Source organism: Dreissena polymorpha, chromosome 3 (genome assembly GCF_020536995.1).
Source record: "Dreissena polymorpha isolate Duluth1 chromosome 3, UMN_Dpol_1.0, whole genome shotgun sequence".
Lineage (NCBI taxonomy): Eukaryota > Metazoa > Mollusca > Bivalvia > Myida > Dreissenidae > Dreissena > Dreissena polymorpha.
Window position 1 is genome coordinate 71,014,979 of NC_068357.1, and position 24,225 is coordinate 71,039,203.

The 24,225-nt window shown below is 37.9% G+C and overlaps 1 protein-coding gene and 1 long non-coding RNA gene across 4 annotated transcripts in view; one reads left to right on the top strand and one right to left on the bottom strand.

The window, feature by feature from the left end:
- Window positions 1–18,716, top strand: part of LOC127874685 (ATP-dependent translocase ABCB1-like) — an 82,269-nt gene extending 63,553 nt beyond the window's left edge. For 2 of the 3 annotated variants that reach the window (XM_052419182.1, XM_052419184.1), the window contains 3 exons: window positions 1,758–1,861; window positions 3,269–3,415; window positions 5,225–6,070. In XM_052419182.1, coding sequence (XP_052275142.1) covers window positions 1,758–1,861; window positions 3,269–3,415; window positions 5,225–5,425 — 452 coding nt within the window. In that variant the 3' untranslated portion in view covers window positions 5,426–6,070. Of the gene's footprint in view, window positions 1–1,757; window positions 1,862–3,268; window positions 3,416–5,224; window positions 6,071–17,870 lie in introns of those variants that run through there. The other variant, XM_052419183.1, reaches the window with a different exon arrangement.
- Window positions 1–24,225, bottom strand: part of LOC127874693 (uncharacterized) — a 228,251-nt gene that overhangs the window by 145,469 nt on the left and 58,557 nt on the right. The gene's annotated exons all lie outside the window — the stretch shown is intronic.

Consider the following 24,225-nt stretch of genomic DNA (forward strand, 5'->3'; position numbering starts at 1 on the left):
GTATTAAAGGTACATATCGTGGTCAGCCAGGTACCAATCCTGTTCGACTGCAATATTAAAGGTACATAGCTTTGTCAGCCAGGAACCAATCCTGTTCGACTGCAGATTTAAAGGTACATAGCGTGGTCAGTCAGGAACCAATCCTGTTCGACTGAAGTATTAAAGGTACATAGCGTGGTCAGTCAGGAACCAATCCTGTTCGACTGCAGTATTAAAGGTACATAACGTGGTCAGCAAGGAACCAATCCTGTTCGACTGCAGTATTAAAGGTACATAGCTTGGTCAGCCAGGAATCAATCCTGTTCGACTGCAGTATTAAAGGTACATAGCTTGGTCAGCCAGGTACCAATCCTGTTCAACTGAAGTATTAAAGGTACTTAGCGTGGTCAGTCAGGAACCAATCATGTTCGACTGCAGTATTAAAGGTACATAGCGTGGTCAGTCAGGAACCAATCCTGTTCGACTGCAGTATTAAAGGTACATAGCGTGGAGAACCAGGAACCAATCCTGTTTGACTGCAGTATTAAAGGTACATTGCTTGGTCAGCCAGGAACCAATCCTGTTCGACTGCAGTATTAAAGGTACATATTTTAGTCAGCCAGGTACCAATCCTGTTCAACTGCTGTATTAAAGGTACATAGCGTGGTCAGCCAGAAACGAATTTTGTTCGACTGCAGTATTAAAGGTACATAGCGTGGTCAGTCAGGAACCAATCCTGTTCGACTGCAGTAATAAAGGTACATAGCTTGGTGAACCAGGAACCAATCCTGTTCGACTGCAGTATTAAAGGTACATAGCTTGATCAGTCAGGAGCAAATACTGTTAGACTGCAGTATTAAAGGTGCATAGCGTGGCCAGCCAGGAACCAATCCTGTTCGACTGTAGTATTAAAGGTACAAAGCGCTGTCAGCCAGGAACCAATCGTGTTCGACAGCAGTATTGAAGGTACATAGCGTTGTCAGCCAGGAACCAATTCGATTTTAATGCAGTATTAAAGGTACATAGCGTGGTCAGCAAGGAACAAATCATGTTTGACTGCAGTATGAAAGGTGCATGGCACACGTATGTGAACTGCAATAATAACACCTCCACTGTAAGTATGCAAGATTGAAGAAATGCTGAGGCGCATTTTTAAGCAACCATTATAGTGGATGACCATGAATACATGTTTTTTAATCTTCAGGAAATTACCTTGAAAAGCGTTTAAATGTAGTAATAATGAATGTCCAGAATCTTTATCAGAATATTAATGAGCCGTGCTCTGTGAAAATGGGGCTTAATACATGTGCGAAAAGAGTCGTCAAAGATTAGTCTATGAAGTCCGCACAGGCTAATAAGGGACGACATTTTCCGCTTTTATTATATTTTTTTATTTAAAGAACGTCTCTTCTTAGTAAAAAATGAAGTTACGGCGAAAAGTGTAGTTAATCAATCAATCATCATTTGTTCAAGTGACCACTAACCCGAGCTATACAGGACGATACATAAAACAAACAACTAAACATAAACATGATTAAAGTATGGATTAAGAAAAGAACATTTCCAAACTGTCAAACCCAATGCAAATGTCTGAAAATTCATGCAAGTCAAACGTATTTTATTTAGATAGCGATCCACGTATGTAATTTCTGAATTCGGATTGGGTCATTAGATGATGACATAATACTCTTTGAGTGGATTTAAAAAAAATGAGTTTTCTCAAAATGATTGTTCCACAAATGTTTTTGGTTTCTTACTTGAATACTTTGCTTTTGCAGATAACATCCTATACGGTCTGAGCACTGACGATTTTAGCATGTCTGACGTCATAGCGTCTGCGAGGGCCGCCAATATACACGACTACATTTCATCACTGCCGCAGGTAGCGTCTCCATGTTACACCAAACCTCTTGCACAACGACTTCATTTCGTACACGACTGCACTGTTCTCAGAAAGTAGTCCCCGAAATTCACGCGTTTTTTAATGTCGCTTTATCATAGAATTCAGAACGTAAATTACGTAATTTATTTTTATCAGTATAGCTCCGTCGCATTTTATTTGCATCAGATAACAACTGATTTCGTCCGCGTAAATGTTGTGTTTGAAGTCCATAAAAACTTCGATTCCGATATGCGATTAGTGCATTTTTATTATCTTTTTCACAAGATTCTATACGTTGAGCCTTTTGCAGAGGTTTATGGTAAGAGCAACGAACAGCCATTCTGCTTGGAGAACTAAATACACCATATTTAAAAGTCAACGGTCTTTAGGAGGGCAATTTCGCGATCAAGAATCGCGTTACCTTCTTTATATTTTGCCGGATTCAATGCATTAACAATCTGTTGTGGGTGTTGGAGTGGGGGCACATGGTAAATCAAGTCAATTAAGGTTTATATCGATTTTATTGTAGACGTACATCAATATAGTAAATGCCAGGAAAAGACCTAAACAAAACATTGACAATAGTTTACAAACAGAAAAATACTACGAAATATGAATGCTATGAATATCACAATAATAAAACGAATTCACACACATTCCATAATGCAAGAATACACAATGTTCAATAAATGAAAACAGTTTAACAACTCACCAGGTTGGAATAAAACCACGAGGATGGACTAACGTCAACTAGACGGTCTTGGCAAATGCAAGCGTGGTCAGTAATTTCATAATGAAATCAACAGTTACATTTGAATGACCAATGAAAATCTTGCATCGGATCAATTCATTATTATGATAGGACATAACAACTATTGCATCAGCCTGCATGGGGTGAACGAACACTAGAGAGGAGACAGAATTTCCACACAAAAAGTAAAATGTATATTATATGAAAAGGGAGATAACAAATGATCTGTACTACAAATCTGTACGCCGACATCAAAACCAACACGTAGCTATTACGGTCAGGATTAGTTAAAACGCAGTGGTTTTTGCATACATCTTATGATAATTTTGATTGTTATTGTTGTGCTAACAAACATACGGTTAACATTATAGTACCTGTTTCAAACTCATTTATATTAATTATGTATTTTTACTTTAAATTCGTTATGCCTTATACGTCAACAAAAATTGTCAAACCAATACCAATTCAACTATATTATTTGATAAACCATATTGTTTAAAAAACGCGACCCATGAGTACATTTTGTAAGGAAAAATGCTTCCTTTCTGCCATCTTTGCTTTTGCCATTGTTATTGAATGACGAGCTTCATGGGAAAATTGTGGTAAAGATGCAATCGTGTTAAGCTTATTAAACTATTGGTTAAACCACTCCACAGGGCTATGACACAGTTGTTGGTGAGAAAGGGACGCAGCTCTCCGGCGGACAGAAGCAGCGGGTAGCCACAGCCCGGGCGCTGATCCGGCAGCCAAAAATCCTTCTACTGGACGAGGCAACTAGCGCCCTGGATACGGAGAGTGAAAAGGTACGTTTTTTCGCTAGGTGTTTAATTTTTATGCCCCCATGTCGGTCTGTCGGTCGGTCGGTCGGTCGGTCCGTCCACCAGGTGGTTGTCAGACGATAACTCAAGAACGCTTGGGCCTAGGATCATGAAACTTCATAGGTACATTGATCATGACTTGCAGATGAACCTGTTGATTTTAAGGTCACTAGGTCAAAGGTCAAGGTCACGGTGACCCGAAATAGTAAAATGGTTTCCGGATGATAACTCAAGAACGCATACGCCTAGGATCATGAAACTTCATGGGTAGATTGATCATGACTCGCAGATGACCCCTATTGATTTTCAGGTCACTAGGTCAAAGGTCAAGGTCACAGTAACAAAAGTCGTATTCACACAATGGCTGCCAGTACTACGGACAGCCCATATGGGGGGCATGCATGTTTTACAAACAGCCCTTGTTTATTTATTGGAGTTTATTGGCTAATTAACAACCATTTGTATTTCGGATGCGTAGGAATTTAACCAAACTACGACGTCATGATATGAAATGACGCCACGCCAGTAAACAACTCCAAGGATTTATAGACATGTTGCTGTTTTTAGCTCTACTGGCTATAGGTCAGAAGAGCTTATGGGATGGCATGGTGTCCGTCTATCTGTCTGCCTGTGTGTGTGTGTGTGTGTGTTAGACTTTCTCTTGTTTATCCGATGAAGTCCACATTTTTCATCCGATTCTTTTCAAACTTGTTCAGTGTGTTGATATTAATGAGGACTCGAACCCTATTGAAAATGTGTTACATCAGAGTAAAAAGTCCAGAATTATCTACCCTTGAATTTGAGAAAATTGTGAAATAAGGCTTGTTTACGCAATAAAGTCCACAGTTTTCATCCAATCATTTCCCAACTTGCATAGTGTCTTTATCTGAATGATGAGTCAAACCCAATTGAAAATGAGCAATATCGGAGTTATAAGTCCAGAATTATATCCCCTTGAATTTGAGAAAAAATGAAAATCTTTAACATTTTGCCATAACTTTTGCAATATTGAAGATAGCAACTTCATATTTGGCATGCATGTGTATCTCATGGAGCTGCACATTTTGAGTGGTGAAAAGTCAAGGTTAAGGTCATCCTTCAAGGTCAAAGGTAAAGAAAATGAAAATCTTTAATATTTTGCCATAACTTTTGCAATATTGAAGATAGCAACTTCATATTTGGCATGCATGTGTATCTCATGGAGCTGCACATTTTGAGCGGTGAAAGGTCAAGGTCAAGGTCATCCTTCAAGGTCAAAGGTAAAAAAATCAAAGCGGCGCAGAAGGGGACATAGTGTTTCCGACAAACACATTTCTTGTTTGTTTACATATAAAGTTCTATCCTTTTGAAATTTAACGGATGTTTCATATCATCAAGGGCCAGAAACCCATTGAGAGTGAAGAAAATTTGTCCAACTTATTGTTGAAAAAGGAGCCATTTGAAGTTTAAAATTTACGTTTCTTCTTGTTTATGCGATGAATTTCCCATTTTGGGTCTGTTTGTTTAAAACTTACTCAGATTGTTCATACTATCAAGGGCTTGAGCCCTATTGATTCCAGCCAGTAGAGCGATTCGCGCCCTCATGGACCTCTTGTTTCATTTAAGAGCCATTGATACAAATAATTATGTAACACGCATTGTAAGTTCATAGCATATTCTGACTTATTTAGGAATTTCGTTTGTAAGGTTACTAAAACGCGCTTTCTTTAAAAATGCTTGAATTCGTTTAAAACATGGTATGACAGGAGATTGTGATTATATTTATCGTCTAACTATCCATTTTTCTTTCCGAAGGTCGTGCAAGAAGCCCTAGACAACGCACAGAAAGGTCGCACGTGTATCGTTATAGCCCACCGTCTTTCCACCGTCCAGAACGCCGATGTCATTTACGTCATTGACGCTGGCAACGTCGTAGAGACCGGAAATCATCAACAATTACTGAACAAAAAGGGAGTGTATGCGCAACTTGTTGCAGGACAAAAGTTGTCCAAATAGTCACATTATTTAGTAGGATTTGCAATTGATAATTAAGTGTGTATGGTTGGAATGGACTTGGTCTGAATCGGAAGCGTTTCCTTCGCCTGGAGAGTTAACAGTTATTACATTCGTGTTTTACTTCATTTTGCGAAATGTTTATAATACACAAAACCCGCTATCTCTTAAATTATATCAGTCAAATCGCATGTATGTGCATGACACGTTAAATCTACTGAGGGTGTCTTAAATAATTATTGCTTGATAGTGTGGGCGCTACATTAGTTTTACTGTTGTGTGTATTGTATACTTAAAGCAATGTGACATTGTGTATTATCTGAAAGGTGTATATTGCCTAAGTCATGTTGCTTGTATACTTATCTTTTGTTATGTGACGAACGTATTTTCTAACATATGCTCGTGTTTATACAGCATTAATAATCGTTGTACGATCAAAGTACGTTATATATCATATGCTTTTAGCTCTGAAATGATGCAGAACTCTAAACAAATTATATTAATATGAAATTAACACGGTTATATGGTATTTACACGGCTACAACGTTCGCTACGGTAAACGTTAGTATTTGACAATAATTTAACTGTTTTCATTTACAACTCGTCGTCCCTAACTTATTTGACAAAAAAGAAAAATGTCAAAACATGTTTAGAGCGTTGTTTATCTTCAATGTACTTACAAAAAGAGAATCAATATTATTAACAGTTTAATTTATTATTTATAAATAATAAATTGACTGTAATTTATCTGACAAATTCGATAACATACTCTGGATGTGGGATATTGATTGAGGGTAAGTAAACAGAGTCACATATTAAAACTATTCATGCAACAATGTCAATTCAAACAGTTTCAGTATTATATAGTCTCTGTCAGCTGATTTGGACTATTTTCCTTAATATCTATAAGCATTAGTAAGCATTTGTATTCCGCATACAATGAATTTATCAAAATACGATTAAGAACTAGGAAACGTCATTGGATATAATATGAAGAAGGATGTCATAGAAGATAGCAAACAGCAACCTTTAGGGTAATCTTAACTCAGCGAATGTATCGAAATAGTCTGCAATCGTCTACCTAACAGATAAGATACGGTGAAGAATTGGTTCTATTGGTTGAACAAAGTGCGTATTTTCATTCATTTATTAATAATATAGTCTACTTAAAAGCTCTTATTGTATTGTTATATAAAACAAAACAGAAGTTACAAGTTTACTTGTTAATTTGGGATTTCAAATTGAAAATAAAATCATTCTAAAATATTAATTCCAATATGATGTGCTCATAGTAGTTTTCAGGACAGTGAATGTCCAATAATGTATTTTGGCCGCGCTCTGTGAATTAGGGGTTTAATACATGTGCGTAAAGTGTCGTCCCAGAGTAGCCTAATCAGGGACGACATTTCCGGTAAAACTGGAGTTTTGCTCTGTAAACGAAAAAAATATCATAAAAGCGGAAAGTGTCGTCCCTGATTAGCCTGTGCGGACTGAATCGTCATCAATGGAATACATACGCAATTGTACGAATCGCAGTATTAATGGATATCAATATGAATTGTTTCCATATTATTATTTCCTGAAAAGGACTGTCATTTTTTATACATTGAATGCATTATGTCTGACTTCACTTATCTGCCGTTAATAATGACACGAATTCTGGGACTATTGAAGACTGTTTATTTTAATTGAAACTGCTGCATTACATTTCAAGAAATACTTAATCACACTTGCTGTTAGGATGTGGTTTACTGATGAATGAATTTGATAACAGTTAACTCTAAAAAGCGTATAATATCTTTATAATTATGATCCATGTAATAACAACAACAACAACACTAATTATGGTAACTCAGTTAATTGTGCGAAGTAGTGGCAAACCGGCATTTGGTCGATTTTCAGCGCTCCGACCGGTATATCTAGGTAAGCCAGTTTCACTGTTACCAGATTCAGATTCTGTGGTTTCACTGTTATCAGATCCAGATATCGTAGTTTCACTGTTACTAGATCGAGATCCTGTAGTTTCGCTGGTACCAGATACAGATCCTGTAGTTTCACTTTAACCTGATCCAGATCCCTAAGTTGCACTGTTACCAGATCGAGATCCCGCAGTTTCACTGTTATCAGATACAGATCCTGCAGTTTCACTGTTACCAGATACAGATCCGGTAGTTTCACTGTTACCAGATCAAGATCCGACACTTTCACTGCAACCAGATCAAGATCCAACAGTTTCACTGTTACCAGATCCAAATCCGACAGTTTCACTGTTACCAGATCCAGATCCTGCAGTTAATGTTACCAGTTCCAGATCCTGCAGTTTCACTGTTACCAGATCCAGATCCTGCAGTTAAACCGTCAGCAGTTACAGATCCTGCAGTTTCACTGTAACCAGATTCAGATCCTGAGTTTCACTATAACCAGATCAAGATCCAGCAGTTTCACTGTTACCAGTTCCAGATCCTGCAGTTTCACTGTTACCAGTTACAGATCCTGCAGTCTCGCTGTTACCAAATCCAGATCCTGAGTTTCGCTATAACCAGATCAAGATCCGGCAGTTTCACTGTTACCAGATCAAGGTCATGCAGTTTCACTGTTACCAGATCCATATCCTGCAATTTCACTATTACCAGATCCAGATCTTGCACTTTCACTCTTACCAGTTACAGATCCTGCAGTTTCACTGTTTCCAGTTCCAGATCATGCAGTTTCACTGTTACCAGATCCTGCAGTTTCACTGTTACTAGATCATGCAGTTTCACTGTAACAAGATCCAGATCCTGCAGTTAATGTTACCAGTTCCAGATCCTGCAGTCTCACTGTTACCAGATCCAGATCCTTCAGTTTCACTGTTACCAGTTACATATCGTGCAGTTTCACTGTTACCAGATCCAGATCCTGCAATTTAACTATTACCGGATCCAGATCCTGTGGTTACCGGCCATTCTAGACAGGCCAGTTTTATTGTTACCAGTTCCGGATCCTTCAGTTTCAATGTTACCAGATCAAGATCCAGCAGTTTCACTGTTTCCAGATCCAGATCCTGCAGTTTCATTGTTACCAGATCCAGATCCTGCAGTTTCACTTTTACCAGATCAAGATCCTGCAGTTTCGCTGGTAACAGTTCAAGACCCTGCAGTTTCACTGTTACTAGTTGCAGGATGACACAAACGTACTACGATTGTTTTTTTAGGTAAATTTAATTTCAGTTATCCTTTAGTTATATTAGATCATGTCATGTTACGGAATAACTTTAATAGTTCATTTTGCTTTACACAGTATGATATCTTCCCATAATGTGATATGTACCAGACTGGTAAATGTATATTAATGTTATATTCTATGGTATAAAACAAGACACACAGTTAACAATAAAATTACCTATATTTTTTACTTGTTTTTTGTGTTGAAAATAACTGTTTGCAGGTGCGTAAATAACATTAGTTGAAAATGTAAGTTACAGTAAAACTACGTATAAAGTAATGAAAGACACAACTGCAAAAACAAATCTTCCTCTTAATAAAGAAACGATATGCATACGATGCACTAAAACCTTTCAATCAAATTAAAGCATACACCATTATTAGTTATTCAGAAAAACAAAATAAGGATCAAATATCTGGACAGGGTATTATATTGGTGGATAATATTTATGAATAATAAAACTCCATAAAGAATATTTGGAAATACAATTTTGTTACGAGCCCCTAGTATTTTATGTAATGCACGTAACCGCTGACCTTTGTAATACAGAACAACACGCACAGCACAACAAAAACATAAATCTGTTCTGGTAAATCTCCGATCACCGCCATGGAACGTAAATGAAAAGCATCGAGGTTTATAGAGTATTAAGGCTTTTCGGGCCCCACACTTCTTCCTGATTTTATCGAAAAACATTTCAAATGAAAATAAACATAAATAACCATGTAAAGTCATTTTCATTTTCTCATTGTTTCGAACAATAATACAAGCCTCTAAAGCATTATTTAACGAAGTAAATCAACGTTCTGCTACATATCTTCTTGTTGACTTTATTTCAGAACCGAGAACCATACCATAGCATTTCAAGATCATTGTGAACCGAAATTGTGATAAAAACATCAAATTTACCACGTGTAACCTTATACATATTTCAAATGCTTTTTAACAGCCATGTTAAATGGTAGATACTATTTCAGCTTGAAATGTATTGTCTTTTCTGGAAGCGTCCGGTATGTATGTATTTTTTAGGTCCACCAGCACTAAAACCCTGTCTGGTCAACGAAGGAATGTTTCGATTTGACAACGGTGTAGCCCTTGTCATCAGTGCAGCCCTTGTCATCAGTGCAGCCCCAGTAATAAGTGCAGCCCATGTCATCCGTTTCAGCTCTTGTCAACAGTGCAGCCCTTGTAATCAGTGCAGCCCTTGTACTCAGTGCAGCCCTTGTAATCACTGATGCCCTTGTCATCCGTGCAGATCTTGTCAACTGTGCAGCCCTTGTCGTCAGTGCAGCCCTTGTATCAGTGAAGCCCTTGTAATCAGTGCAGCCCTTGTCATCCGTGCAGCCCTTGTCATCTGTGAGGCCCTCGTCATCACAGCAGCTGTTGTCATCAGTGAAGCCATTGCCAGCAGTCTTCGGTCATATTACATGCTCTTGTCATCTATCAGGCCCTTGTCAGAAGTGAGGCCCTTGTCATTACTGCAGCTCTTGTCATCAGTGCAGCCCTTGCCATCAGTCTTCGGTCATATTTCATGCTCTTGTCATTTGCGCAGCCCTTGTCATCAGTGCAGCCCTTGCTTCAGTGAAGCCCTTGTCATCAGTACAGCCCTTGCCATCCGTGCAGCCCTTGTCATCTGTGAAGCCCTTGTCAGAAGTGAGGCATTCGTCATCACTGCCGCCCTAGTTATCAGGGCAGCCATTGTCATCAGTGCAACCCTTGTCATCAGTGCAGCCCTTGTAATCAGAGCAGCCCTTGTCATCAGTGCAGCCATTGTCATATGTTCACCCATTGTCATCAATGCAGCCATTGTCATCAGTGCAGCCATTGTCATCTGTGCAGCCCTTGTCATCAGTGCAGCCCTCGTCATCCGTGCAGCTCTTGTCAACAGTGCAGCCCTTGTCATCAGTGCAGACCTTGTCATCAGTGCAGACCTTGCATCAGTGCAGCCCTGGTCATCTGTGGAGCTCTTGTCATCTGTGAAGCCCTTGGCAGAAGTGAGGCCCTTGTCATCACCGCAGCTCTTGTCATCAGTGCAGCCCTTGCCATCAGTCTTCGGTCATATTTCATGCTCTTGTCATCAGTGCAGCCCTTGCCATCAGTCTTCGGTCATAGTTCATGCCCTTGTCATCAGTGCAGCCCTTCTAATTATTTCAGCCCTTGTCATCGGTTCTGTCTTTGCCATCCGTGCAAACCTTAACAACAATGAAGCCCTTGGCATAAGTGCAGCCTTTGACATCTGGGCAACCCTTGTTAACAGTGCAGCCCCCGAATCAGTGCAGCCCTTGTCATCCGTGCAGCCCTTGTCATCCGTGCAGCCCTTGTCATCAGTGAAGCCCGTGCCATCCATGCAGCCCTTGTCAACAATGAAGACCTTGTCATCAGTGCAGCCTTTGTCATATAGTGCAGCCCTTAAATAAGTTCAGCCTTTGTCATCAGTGCAGCCCTTGTCATCAGTGCCGCCCTTGTAATCCGTGCAGCCCTTGTCATCAGTGCAGCCCTTGTCATATATGAAGCCCTTGTCATCAGTGCAGCCCTTGTCATCAGTGCAGTCCTTGATAACAGTGAAACTCTTGTCATCAGTGCAGCCTTTGTCATATGGGCAGTCCCTGTCAACAGTGCAGCCCTTGTAATCAGTGCAGCCCTTGTGATCAGTGCAGCCCTTGTCATCAGTGCAGCTCTTGTCGTCCATGCAGCCCTTGAATTAGTGCAGACTTTGTAATAAGTGCAGCCCTTGTCAACAAAGCATCCATTGTCATCAGTGCAGCCCTTTTCATCAGCGCAGCCCTTGTCCTCAGTGCAGCCATTGCATCAGTGCAGCCCTTGTCAACTGTGCAGCCATTGTCATCAGTTAAGTCCTTGTCATCAGCACAGGCCTTGTCATCAATGCAGCTCTTGTCATTCATGAGGCCTTTGTCATTAGTGCGGCTACAGTCATCAGTGCAGCCCTGGTCATCTGTTGAGCCCTTGTCATCTATGCAGCCCTTTTCATTGGTGCACACATTGTCATATGTGCAGCCCTTGCCAGTAGTACAGCCATTTTCATCCATGCAGGCCTTGTCATATGTGCAGTCATCGTCATCATTGTAGCCCCTAAATCAGTGCAGCCTTTGTATTTAGAGCAGCCCTTATCATCATTTTCATCAGTGCAACCCATGTTATAAATGCAGCCCTTGTCTTCTGTGCAGCAGTTGTTATCTCATCATGCATGCTCTTGTCATATGTGAATACTTTGTAAGCAGTAAGGCTGTTGTCATCTGTGCATCCCTTGTCATTTTGTGAGGCCTTTCTCATACTGAAGGCATTTGTCATTAAAGAGGCTGATGTCATCTAAGCAGTCGTGTCAACTGTGAGTCTCTTGTCATCCTTGAGATCCTTGCTTACAGGGGCGCTTATATCATCAGATAAACAATGTCCATTATCGAAGCGTGTTTCGTTTCCAGCTGAGACTATAACATCTCCACAATGGTTACAGCTTTTGCAAGTGATGTAACTTACCGCCATCTCGTCAGCAAACGTCGCAATGGGAAGCTGTTTTGAATGTTCCACATCTTTCAGAGGATCTGCAATCGCATGCTGTTATTACATCCACACACTAGATGAAAAGAGCATGTTGTAATAACTAGAAATATTTTCTTTAGAAGCCATACATTTCAAATATTTTAAGCACTCAAGTTCCTGAGTCTTAAACAAGATTGTTTTGTTTAAGTTTGCGGAACAATTCGTAAAATTGAAAGCCAAAGAAATGTATTTTATTTTAATGCATTATGTTCGATGTTGTATTGTTAAATAAATGTGGTAAAATAAAACAATACAATCCAGCCGTCGGCTATAAAACTGCCCTATCAATTTGCGGCAACGTTAACAACGGATCGGCATTAGCTTCAAAATCAGTCGAGATATTACAAAGATAAATGATTTTACCGTCAAATTATTATTGTTTAATAAAAGTGGCATATCATGTGTTCACACGGTAAATAATGATGACAGACACTTAAAAGGCGATCTAAAAGTGTAAGTGCCTCATAACACGAAATAATGTATTATAGATCGTTGAATAGCATATACCAATACGGTTGTTCGATGTCGCTTGGATCTAGAAAACAAACTTACAAATAATGATGACACATTATTGTTATTAGCATATTACGCAACGTGGAATGCGTAAACTTATCCAATTTTTATTTTGGGTTATTTTTTCCTAAATATAAAAACGTATGAACAAAATAAACACCCTGTCACAAACATACATATATATTTATATAAATAAATAAATATATAATAAAGTCGCTTTTCGCCGTTTATAAAAAAATAAAACGCTTTTATTAAATTTGCCGCTGAAGAAGACCGAGAGGTCGAAAGCTACGGCAAATTAAATAAAAGCGTTTTATTATATATATATATATATATATATATATATATATATATATATATATATATATATATATATATATATATTAAAGCGATCGTTTTCAAATACTGGCATGTTTTACGTTAGATATCGAGCACACTACTAAAGCTATATTTCCGTTTCCTTTTGTATTCTGGTTTTGCATGAATTATATATGAACTAGTTTATTTAAACAAACATGTTCAAATAACGTTCTTCTTGTTTAAATAGTAAATAGACATTTATATTATACAAAAGAGCTTGTCCGTTTCGGGGAAAAAATAACAACATTATATCAGACTGAACTCAACGACAACAGACGGTACGATATGCCGTCGTACCAGTTCAAACACGGTACCTCACTCCACAGTACTACGAGCACTGACACCATGAACTCATTGTCCTGTTCACATTTATTTGAATAACTACTCATTATGAACAAACAGAGCTGTTTTTAGTGAATATGTTTCCATAATTTTTATGCATTTGCAACAAAAAAATATGGTTGTTTATGCAATATTTTTTCGATCGTTTTATATACCCAATGATGTTGATCTATTATGCTTTGAATATAATTATTTATTTTACTAATAATGGCAGCTCTGTTGACTAGGATTGGGTTGCACAATTATACGTGATGACGGCAACTAACAGTTTGAACTGTAAAAGCAACAACTATATTGTGTTGATACACAGTAAAACGATGATTTTACTGTCTTTATTATGGATTTCTTTACAGGAACAATAAACTTTCAAACTTCAAACTTTCAGATGTTTCAATTAATATAAATAATTAGTATTAACATCATTATTATAATTTTCTTCGTCGTAATCATCATCGTCGTAGATATAATTCGACATGAGTATTATCCTCAAAATCATCATCACCATTATAAGTATCACCATCAATCTTATGACAGTCATAATCAACACTAGCATAATCACCAGCGTTTTCCCCATCACCAGATTATCAATTTTGAATTCATCGATCAATACCCATTCACTTTGATATGGAAATGTCACGAATTCACATGTCTGGTAACTGAAGTATTGCTTTCAAACATTTGATTAATTCTCTCATAAATATGATGTTTTTGTCATGCATTATATGCTGATAATGGTGAAAACATGCTAATTATGTGATGAATGATGCAGATAATGCAGGTTATGGCGAAGATGGTATTGTTGTCGTTGCTAGTAATAATAAACATGAATGCTTGAGTATGTTTTTGTTTTTGTTGCTATTATTGATGATGATTGTGATGCTCTACGTCTGATGATGATGTTATTGAGGATGATAAAAATAAACATGAAGATATTGAGAAGGATTATGTATCACTGCAATCCGTTTTTATGATGACCCAAAACAAACATCGAAACCAAAATACGTTGCTCAATACAAAAGTCTGGTTGGTTGACATGAAGTAGCGTTCCTATGGAAACGTCATTTACAGTTGAACATCAATGTTGGGTTGACAGCAAAGTATGATGTAGCAGGACACAGTTTACTATGTTTTTTTTATTATAACAATACTCATTTTAATTAAACAAACAAATTGTAAGGGGTATGTTTAAAACGTTGATTCAATACATTATGAACGTAATTAAGTAACTGATTTTTTTAAATAATTCAGTTGTGGTTTAACACTTAAAAAAAATTTATTTTTGCAACGGATTTTCACTGTTTTAAAATTTGCGAATACAGTGATGCGAGCTAAATATCGAGCATTTCATTACCGAATTTGAGGTGTTGCATTCCAAATTACACGTTAGAGTATTATTATCTTGTCTGTTGTGGTCGTATTTCGTTTGTGTAACATAAACCTTATTTAATCGTATGTAAATTAACTTTCATTAATGTTAACATACACAACGGCGCCCATGATAAGCCTCAGATATTGAAGTGCGTCTCCGATTGCCAAAGAGCCGTGGCCTCAACATCTTACGCATTTGAGATGTAACTATTTGGGGGGCAATGCCTAAGAGCAAACCATTCTACATTCTTCTTGATAAAGAATCGTGACATTGTTGCAACATTGATGTAACCTGATGAGTGTTTTTACGAAATATGAAGCCATTGTAAACTATCAAATTCAAGTAATCAAGTGGCCTTGTTAAGGATACTAAGTATCCTCAGTATTTAACTAGATTTTTTTTTTTGATATTGTTATGAATTAAAATATACTAGTAAACATTTAAACATTTATAGATAGCGAGAATATCTTTACGTGTGTTGTTTTATTCTTTTTAAACGTGTCTGTTCAGTATGCTTGATGCTTTTAAGATATTTTCAAAAAGATATATTGAAGACAAAACATGTTGAAATGCATTTTTAATATATTCACAACTAAATATGTTTACCCTCTGTTTTCTTAAAAATGGAAAAACAACTGAAAAATTAAGTTGTGTCTGATAATGGGTTGAGGGTGGGTTTGAGTGTTGTTTATTTAAAGACGCACATCCAGTTTATGACGGCTAGGATTGGTATAACGAATGATTGATGCTTCTGTTTAGTATATCATGTTTAATACATATGTTGATACATTTAATAACACCTTTATTTTATGTTGTGGCTTCCCATGTTCAATATCTAACCATATTCATTCCTAGTGAATACCGGGTTTCATTTATGTTCAATATCTAACCATATTCATTCCTAGTGAATACCAGGTTTCATTTATGTTAGATGTTGTATCTGAACATTTATAGATTGACTTGTATGCATGCTGAGATGCTTGCTATAGATTATCATCTATCAACTATTCGCTAGTATGTATTGCAACCAAAGACAGTTAACAGTTGCCGTAGACTGTAATCCGAATACCCATTAATTTCTTGGAGATTTTTCACAATTAATGGTGAACCTTTACAAACACAAACTTAATAAATTATTTAAACTGTAAATATAAACTATCATATTTCATAATTTGAATTGATGTGCAAATGAGGTTTAAGGGAAGATATTACAGATAAATCAGAATATATGTCGGCGGATCACTAAATTATACGGAAATCGTCGTAGCCATATGGTAAAATAATCATAAATGTGATGGTTATGATGTTGCAGATGAAATTTTAATTTATTAACCGTTAAAATCTGAAATTGTAGTTGGAGAATTGTTAATTGTTTATTTTATTTATAATATACTACTACTACTACTACTACTACTACTACTACTACTACTACTACTACTACTACTACTACTACTACTACTACTACTACTGCTACTACTACTACTACTACTGCTGCTGCTACTACTACTACTACTACTACTACTACTACTACTACTACTACTACTACTACTACTACTACTACTACTACTACTACTACTACTAATAATAATAATAATAATAATAATGAAAATAATAAAAATAATAATGGTTCATTATTGAGTTTTTTTATTTTTTGTTTATTGTTAATTGTTTATTCAAAAAAGAAGGAGAGTATGCAGAAACATACTTGTACTGTAAACAATATTTTACGAAGCAACGAAACAGTTTAAGATAAAATTTAAAATATTAGTTATTAAGTATTTCATTGGATGTACCTTAAAGGGGCCTTTTCACAGATTTTGGCATGTTTTGAAGTTTGTCATTAAATGCTTTATATTGATAAATGTAAACATTAAATTTTAAAAGCTCCAGTACAAAATCAAAAATAAAATTTAAAAAAGGAAAAAAAAGTAGCCCGAAGCAGGGCTCGAACCAGTGACCCCCGGAATCCTGAAGTAAAAACGCATTAGCCAACTGAGCTATCCGATTCTTTTCAAACTTGTTCAGTGTGTTGATATTAATGAGGACTCGAACCCTATTGAAAATGTGTTACATCAGAGTAAAAAGTCCAGAATTATCTACCCTTGAATTTGAGAAAATTGTGAAATAAGGCTTGTTTACGCAATAAAGTCCACAGTTTTCATCCAATCATTTCCCAACTTGCATAGTGTCTTTATCTGAATGATGAGTCAAACCCAATTGAAAATGAGCAATATCGGAGTTATAAGTCCAGAATTATATCCCCTTGAATTTGAGAAAAAATGAAAATCTTTAACATTTTGCCATAACTTTTGCAATATTGAAGATAGCAACTTCATATTTGGCATGCATGTGTATCTCATGGAGCTGCACATTTTGAGTGGTGAAAAGTCAAGGTTAAGGTCATCCTTCAAGGTCAAAGGTAAAGAAAATGAAAATCTTTAATATTTTGCCATAACTTTTGCAATATTGAAGATAGCAACTTCATATTTGGCATGCATGTGTATCTCATGAAGCTGCACATTTTGAGTGGTGAAAGGTCAAGGTCAAGGTCATCCTTCAAGGTCAAAGGTAAAAAAATCAAAGCGGCGCAGAAGGGGACATAGTGTTTCCGACAAACACATTTCTTGTTTGTTTAAATATAAAGTTCTATCCTTTTGAAATTTAACGTATGTTTCATATCATCAAGGGCCAGAAACCCATTGAGAGTGAAGAAATTTGTCCAACTTATTGTTGAAAAAGGAGCCATTTAAAGTTTAAAATTTACGTTTCTTCTTGTTTATGCGATGAATTTCCCATTTTGGGTCTGTTTGTTTAAAACTTACTCAGATTGTTCATACTATCAAGGGCTTGAGCCCTATTGATTCCAGCCAGTAGAGCGATTCGCGCCCTCATGGACCTCTTGTTTCATTTAAGAGCCATTGATACAAATAATTATGTAACACGCATTGTAAGTTCATAGCATATTCTGACTTATTTAGGAATTTCGTTTGTAAGGTTACTAAAACGCGCTTTCTTTAAAAATGCTTGAATTCGTTTAAAACATGGTATGACAGGAGATTGTGATTATATTTATCTTCTAACTATCCATTTTTCTTTTCGAAGGTCGTGCAAGAAGCCCTAGACAACGCACAGAAAGGTCGCACGTGTATCGTTATAGCCCACCGTCTTTCCACCGTCCAGAACGCCGATGTCATTTACGTCATTGACGCTGGCAACGTCGTAGAGACCGGAAATCATCAACAATTACTGAACAAAAAGGGAGTGTATGCGCAACTTGTTGCAGGACAAAAGTTGTCCAAATAGTCACATTATTTAGTAGGATTTGCAATTGATAATTAAGTGTGTATGGTTGGAATGGACTTGGTCTGAATAGGAAGCGTTTCCTTCGCCTGGAGAGTTAACAGTTATTACATTCGTGTTTTACTTCATTTTGCGAAATGTTTATAATACACAAAACCCGCTATCTCTTAAATTATATCAGTCAAATCGCATGTATGTGCATGACACGTTAAATCTACTGAGGGTGTCTTAAATAATTATTGCTTGATAGTGTGGGCGCTACATTAGTTTTACTGTTGTGTGTATTGTATACTTAAAGCAATGTGACATTGTGTATTATCTGAAAGGTGTATATTGCCTAAGTCATGTTGCTTGTATACTTATCTTTTGTTATGTGACGAACGTATTTTCTAACATATGCTCGTGTTTATACAGCATTAATAATCGTTGTACGATCAAAGTACGTTATATATCATATGCTTTTAGCTCTGAAATGATGCAGAACTCTAAACAAATTATATTAATATGAAATTAACACGGTTATATGGTATTTACACGGCTACAACGTTCGCTACGGTAAACGTTAGTATTTGACAATAATTTAACTGTTTTCATTTACAACTCGTCGTCCCTAACTTATTTGACAAAAAAGAAAAATGTCAAAACATGTTTAGAGCGTTGTTTATCTTCAATGTACTTACAAAAAGAGAATCAATATTATTAACAGTTTAATTTATTATTTATAAATAATAAATTGACTGTAATTTATCTGACAAATTCGACAACATACTCTGGATGTGGGATATTGATTGAGGGTAAGTAAACAGAGTCACATATTAAAACTATTCATGCAACAATGTCAATTCAAACAGTTTCAGTATTATATAGTCTCTGTCAGCTGATTTGGACTATTTTCCTTAATATCTATAAGCATTAGTAAGCATTTGTATTCCGCATACAATGAATTTATCAAAATACGATTAAGAACTAGGAAACGTCATTGGATATAATATGAAGAAGGATGTCATAGAAGATAGCAAACAGCAACCTTTAGGGTAATCTTAACTCAGCGAATGTATCGAAATAGTCTGCAATCGTCTACCTAACAGATAAGATACGGTGAAGAATTGGTTCTATTGGTTGAACAAAGTGCGTATTTTCATTCATTTATTAATAATATAGTCTACTTAAAAGCTCTTATTGTATTGTTATATAAAACAAAACAGAAGTTACAAGTTTACTTGTTAATTTGGGATTTCAAATTGAAAATAAAATCATTCTAAAATATTAATTCCAATATGATGTGCTCACGGTAGTTTTCAGGACAGTGAATGTCCAATAATGTATTTTGGCCGCGCTCTGTGAATTAGGGGTTTAATACATGTGCGTAAAGTGTCGTCCCAGAGTAGCCTTATCAGGGACGACATTTCCGGTAAAACTGGAGTTTTGCTCTGTAAACGAAAAAAATAAAAGCGGAAAGTGTCGTCCCTGATTAGCCTGTGCGGACTGAATCGTCATCAATGGAATACATACGCAATTGTACGAATCGCAGTATTAATGGATATCAATATGAATTGTTTCCATATTATTATTTCCTGAAAAGAACTGTCATTTTTTATACATTGAATGCATTATGTCTGACTTCACTTATCTGCCGTTAATAATGACACGAATTCTGGGACTATTGAAGACTGTTTATTTTAATTGAAACTGCTGCATTACATTTCAAGAAATATTTAATCACACTTGCTGTTAGGATGTGGTTTACTGATGAATGAATTTGATAACAGTTAACTCTAAAAAGCGTATAATATCTTTATAATTATGATCCATGTAATAACAACAACAACAACACTAATTATGGTAACTCAGTTAATTGTGCGAAGTAGCGGCAAACCGGCATTTGGTCGATTTTCAGCGCTCCGACCGGTCTATCTAGGTAAGCCAGTTTCACTGTTACCAGATTCAGATTCTGTGGTTTCACTGTTTTCAGATCCAGATATCGTAGTTTCACTGTTACTAGATCGAGATCCTGTAGTTTCGCTGGTACCAGATACAGATCCTGTAGTTTCACTTTAACCTGATCCAGATCCCTAAGTTGCACTGTTACCAGATCGAGATCCCGCAGTTTCACTGTTATCAGATACAGATCCTGCAGTTTCACTGTTACCAGATACAGATCCGGTAGTTTCACTGTTACCAGATCAAGATCCGACACTTTCACTGCAACCAGATCAAGATCCAACAGTTTCACTGTTACCAGATCCAAATCCGACAGTTTCACTGTTACCAGATCCAGATCCTGCAGTTAATGTTACCAGTTCCAGATCCTGCAGTTTCACTGTTACCAGATCCAGATCCTGCAGTCAAACCGTCACCAGTTACAGATCCTGCAGTTTCACTGTAACCAGATTCAGATCCTGAGTTTCACTATAACCAGATCAAGATCCAGCAGTTTCACTGTTACCAGTTCCAGAACCTGCAGTTTCACTGTTACCAGTTACAGATCCTGCAGTCTCGCTGTTACCAAATCCAGATCCTGAGTTTCGCTATAACCAGATCAAGATCCGGCAGTTTCACTGTTACCAGATCAAGGTCCTGCAGTTTCACTGTTACCAGATCCATATCCTGCAATTTCACTATTACCAGATCCAGATCATGCACTTTCACTCTTACCAGTTACAGATCCTGCAGTTTCACTGTTTCCAGTTCCAGATCATGCAGTTTCACTGTTACCAGATCCTGCAGTTTCACTGTTACTAGATCATGCAGTTTCACTGTAACAAGATCCAGATCCTGCAGTTAATATTACCAGTTCCAGATCCTGCAGTCTCACTGTTACCAGATCCAGATCCTTCAGTTTCACTGTTACCAGTTACATATCGTGCAGTTTCACTGTTACCAGATCCAGATCCTGCAATTTAACTATTACCGGATCCAGATCCTGTGGTTACCGGCCATTCTAGACAGGCCAGTTTTATTGTTACCAGTTCCGGATCCTTCAGTTTCAATGTTACCAGATCAAGATCCAGCAGTTTCACTGTTTCCAGATCCAGATCCTGCAGTTTCAATGTTACCAGATCCAGATCCTGCAGTTTCACTTTTACCAGATCAAGATCCTGCAGTTTCGCTGGTAACAGTTCAAGACCCTGCAGTTTCACTGTTACTAGTTGCAGGATGACACAAACGTACTACGATTGTTTTTTTAGGTAAATTTAATTTCAGTTCTCCTTTAGTTATATTAGATCATGTCATGTTACGGAATAACTTTAATAGTTCATTTTGCTTTACACAGTATGATATCTTCCCATAATGTGATATGTACCAGACTGGTAAATGTATATTAATGTTATATTCTATGGTATAAAACAAGACACACAGTTAACAATAAAATTACCTATATTTTTTACTTGTTTGTTGTGTTGAAAATAACTGTTTGCAGGTGCGTAAATAACATTAGTTAAAAATGTAAGTTACAGTGAAACTACGTATAAAGTAATGAAAGACACAACTGCAAAAACAAATCTTCCTCTTAATAAAGAAACGATATGCATACGATGCACTAAAACCTTTCAATCAAATTAAAGCATACACCATTATTAGTTATTCAGAAAAACAAAATAAGGATCAAATATCTGGACAGGGTATTATATTGGTGGATAATATTTATGAATAATAAAACTCCATAAAGAATATTTGGAAATACAATTTTGTTACGAGCCCCTAGTATTTTATGTAATGCACGTAACCGCTGACCTTTGTAATACAAAACAACACGCACAGCACAACAAAAACATAAATCTGTTCTGGTAAATCTCCGATCACCGCCATGGAACGTAAATGAAAAGCATCGAGGTTTATAAAGTATTAAGGCTTTTCGGGCCCCACACTTCTTCCTGATTTTATCGAAAAACATTTCAAATGAAAATAAACATAAATAACCATGTAAAGTCATTTTCATTTTCTCAGTGTTTCGAACAATAATACAAGCCTCTAAAGCATTATTTAACGAAGTAAATCAACGTTCTGCTACATATCTTCTTGTTGACTATATTTCAGAACCGAGAACCATACCATAGCATTTCAAGATCATTGTGAACCGAAATTGTGATAAAAACATCAAATTTACCACGTGTAACCTTATACATATTTCAAATGCTTTTTAACAGCCATGTTAAATGGTAGATACTATTTCAGCTTGAAATGAATTGTCTTTTCTGGAAGCGTCCGGTATGTATGTATTTTTTAGGTCCACCAGCACTAAAACCCATGTCTGGTCAACGAAGGAATGTTTCGATTTGACAACGGTGTAGCCTTTGTCATCAGTGCAGCCCTTGTCATCAGTGCAGCCCCAGTAATAAGTGCAGCCCATGTCATCCGTTTCAGCTCTTGTCAACAGTGCAGCCCTTGTAATCAGTGCAGCCCTTGTACTCAGTGCAGCCCTTGTAATCACTGATGCCCATGTCATCCGTGCAGATCTTGTCAACAGTGCAGCCCTTGTCGTCAGTGCAGCCCTTGTATCAGTGAAGCCCTTGTAATCAGTGCAGCCCTTGTCATCCGTGCAGCCCTTGTCATCTGTGAGGCCCTCGTCATCACAGCAGCTGTTGTCATCAGTGAAGCCATTGCCAGCAGTCTTCGGTCATATTACATGCTCTTGTCATCTATCAGGCCCTTGTCAGAAGTGAGGCCCTTGTCATTACTGCAGCTCTTGTCATCAGTGCAGCCCTTGCCATCAGTCTTCGGTCATATTTCATGCTCTTGTCATTTGCGCAGCCCTTGTCATCAGTGCAGCCCTTGCTTCAGTGAAGCCCTTGTCATCAGTACAGCCCTTGCCATCCGTGCAGCCCTTGTCATCTGTGAAGCCCTTGTCAGAAGTGAGGCATTCGTCATCACTGCCGCCCTAGTTATCAGGGCAGCCATTGTCATCAGTGCAACCCTTGTCATCAGTGCAGCCCTTGTAATCAGAGCAGCCCTTGTCATCAGTGCAGCCATTGTCATATGTTTACCCATTGTCATCAATGCAGCCATTGTCATCAGTGCAGCCATTGTCATCTGTGCAGCCCTTGTTATAAGTGCAGCGTTCGTCATCCGTGCAGCTCTTGTCAACAGTGCAGCCCTTGTCATCAGTGCAGACCTTGTCATCAGTGCAGCCCTTGCATCAGTGCAGCCCTGGTCATCTGTGGAGCTCTTGTCATCTGTGAAGCCCTTGGCAGAAGTGAGGCCCTTGTCATCACCGCAGCTCTTGTCATCAGTGCAGCCCTTGCCATCAGTCTTCGGTCATATTTCATGCTCTTGTCATCAGTGCAGCCCTTGCCATCAGTCTTCGGTCATAGTTCATGCCCTTGTCATCAGTGCAGCCCTTCTAATTATTTCAGCCCTTGTCATCGGTTCTGTCTTTGCCATCCGTGCAAACCTTAACAACAATGAAGCCCTTGGCATAAGAGCAGCCTTTGACATATGGGCAACCCTTGTTAACAGTGCAGCCCCTGAATCAGTGCAGCCCTTGTCATCCGTGCAGCCCTTGTCATCCGTGCAGCCCTTGTCATCAGTGAAGCCCGTGCCATCCATGCAGCCCTTGTCAACAATGAAGACCTTGTCATCAGTGCAGCCTTTGTCATATAGTGCAGCCCTTAAATAAGTTCAGCCTTTGTCATCAGTGCAGCCCTTGTCATCAGTGCCGCCCTTGTAATCCGTGCAGCCCTTGTCATCAGTGCAGCCCTTGTCATATATGAAGCCCTTGTCATCAGTGCAGCCCTTGTCATCAGTGCAGTCCTTGATAACAGTGAAACCCTTGTCATCAGTGCAGCCTTTGTCATATGGGCAGTCCCTGTCAACAGTGCAGCCCTCGTAATCAGTGCAGCCCTTGTGATCAGTGCAGCCCTTGTCATCAGTGCAGCCCTTGTCGTCCATGCAGCCCTTGAATTAGTGCAGACTTTGTAATAAGTGCAGCCCTTGTCAACAAAGCATCCATTGTCATCAGTGCAGCCCTTTTCATCAGCGCAGCCCTTGTCCTCAGTGCAGCCATTGAATCAGTGCAGCCCTTGTCAACTGTGCAGCTATTGTCATCAGTTCAGTCCTTGTCATCAGCACAGGCCTTGTCATCAATGCAGCTCTTGTCATTCATGAGGCCTTTGTCATTAGTGCGGCTACAGTCATCAGTGCAGCCCTGGTCATCTGT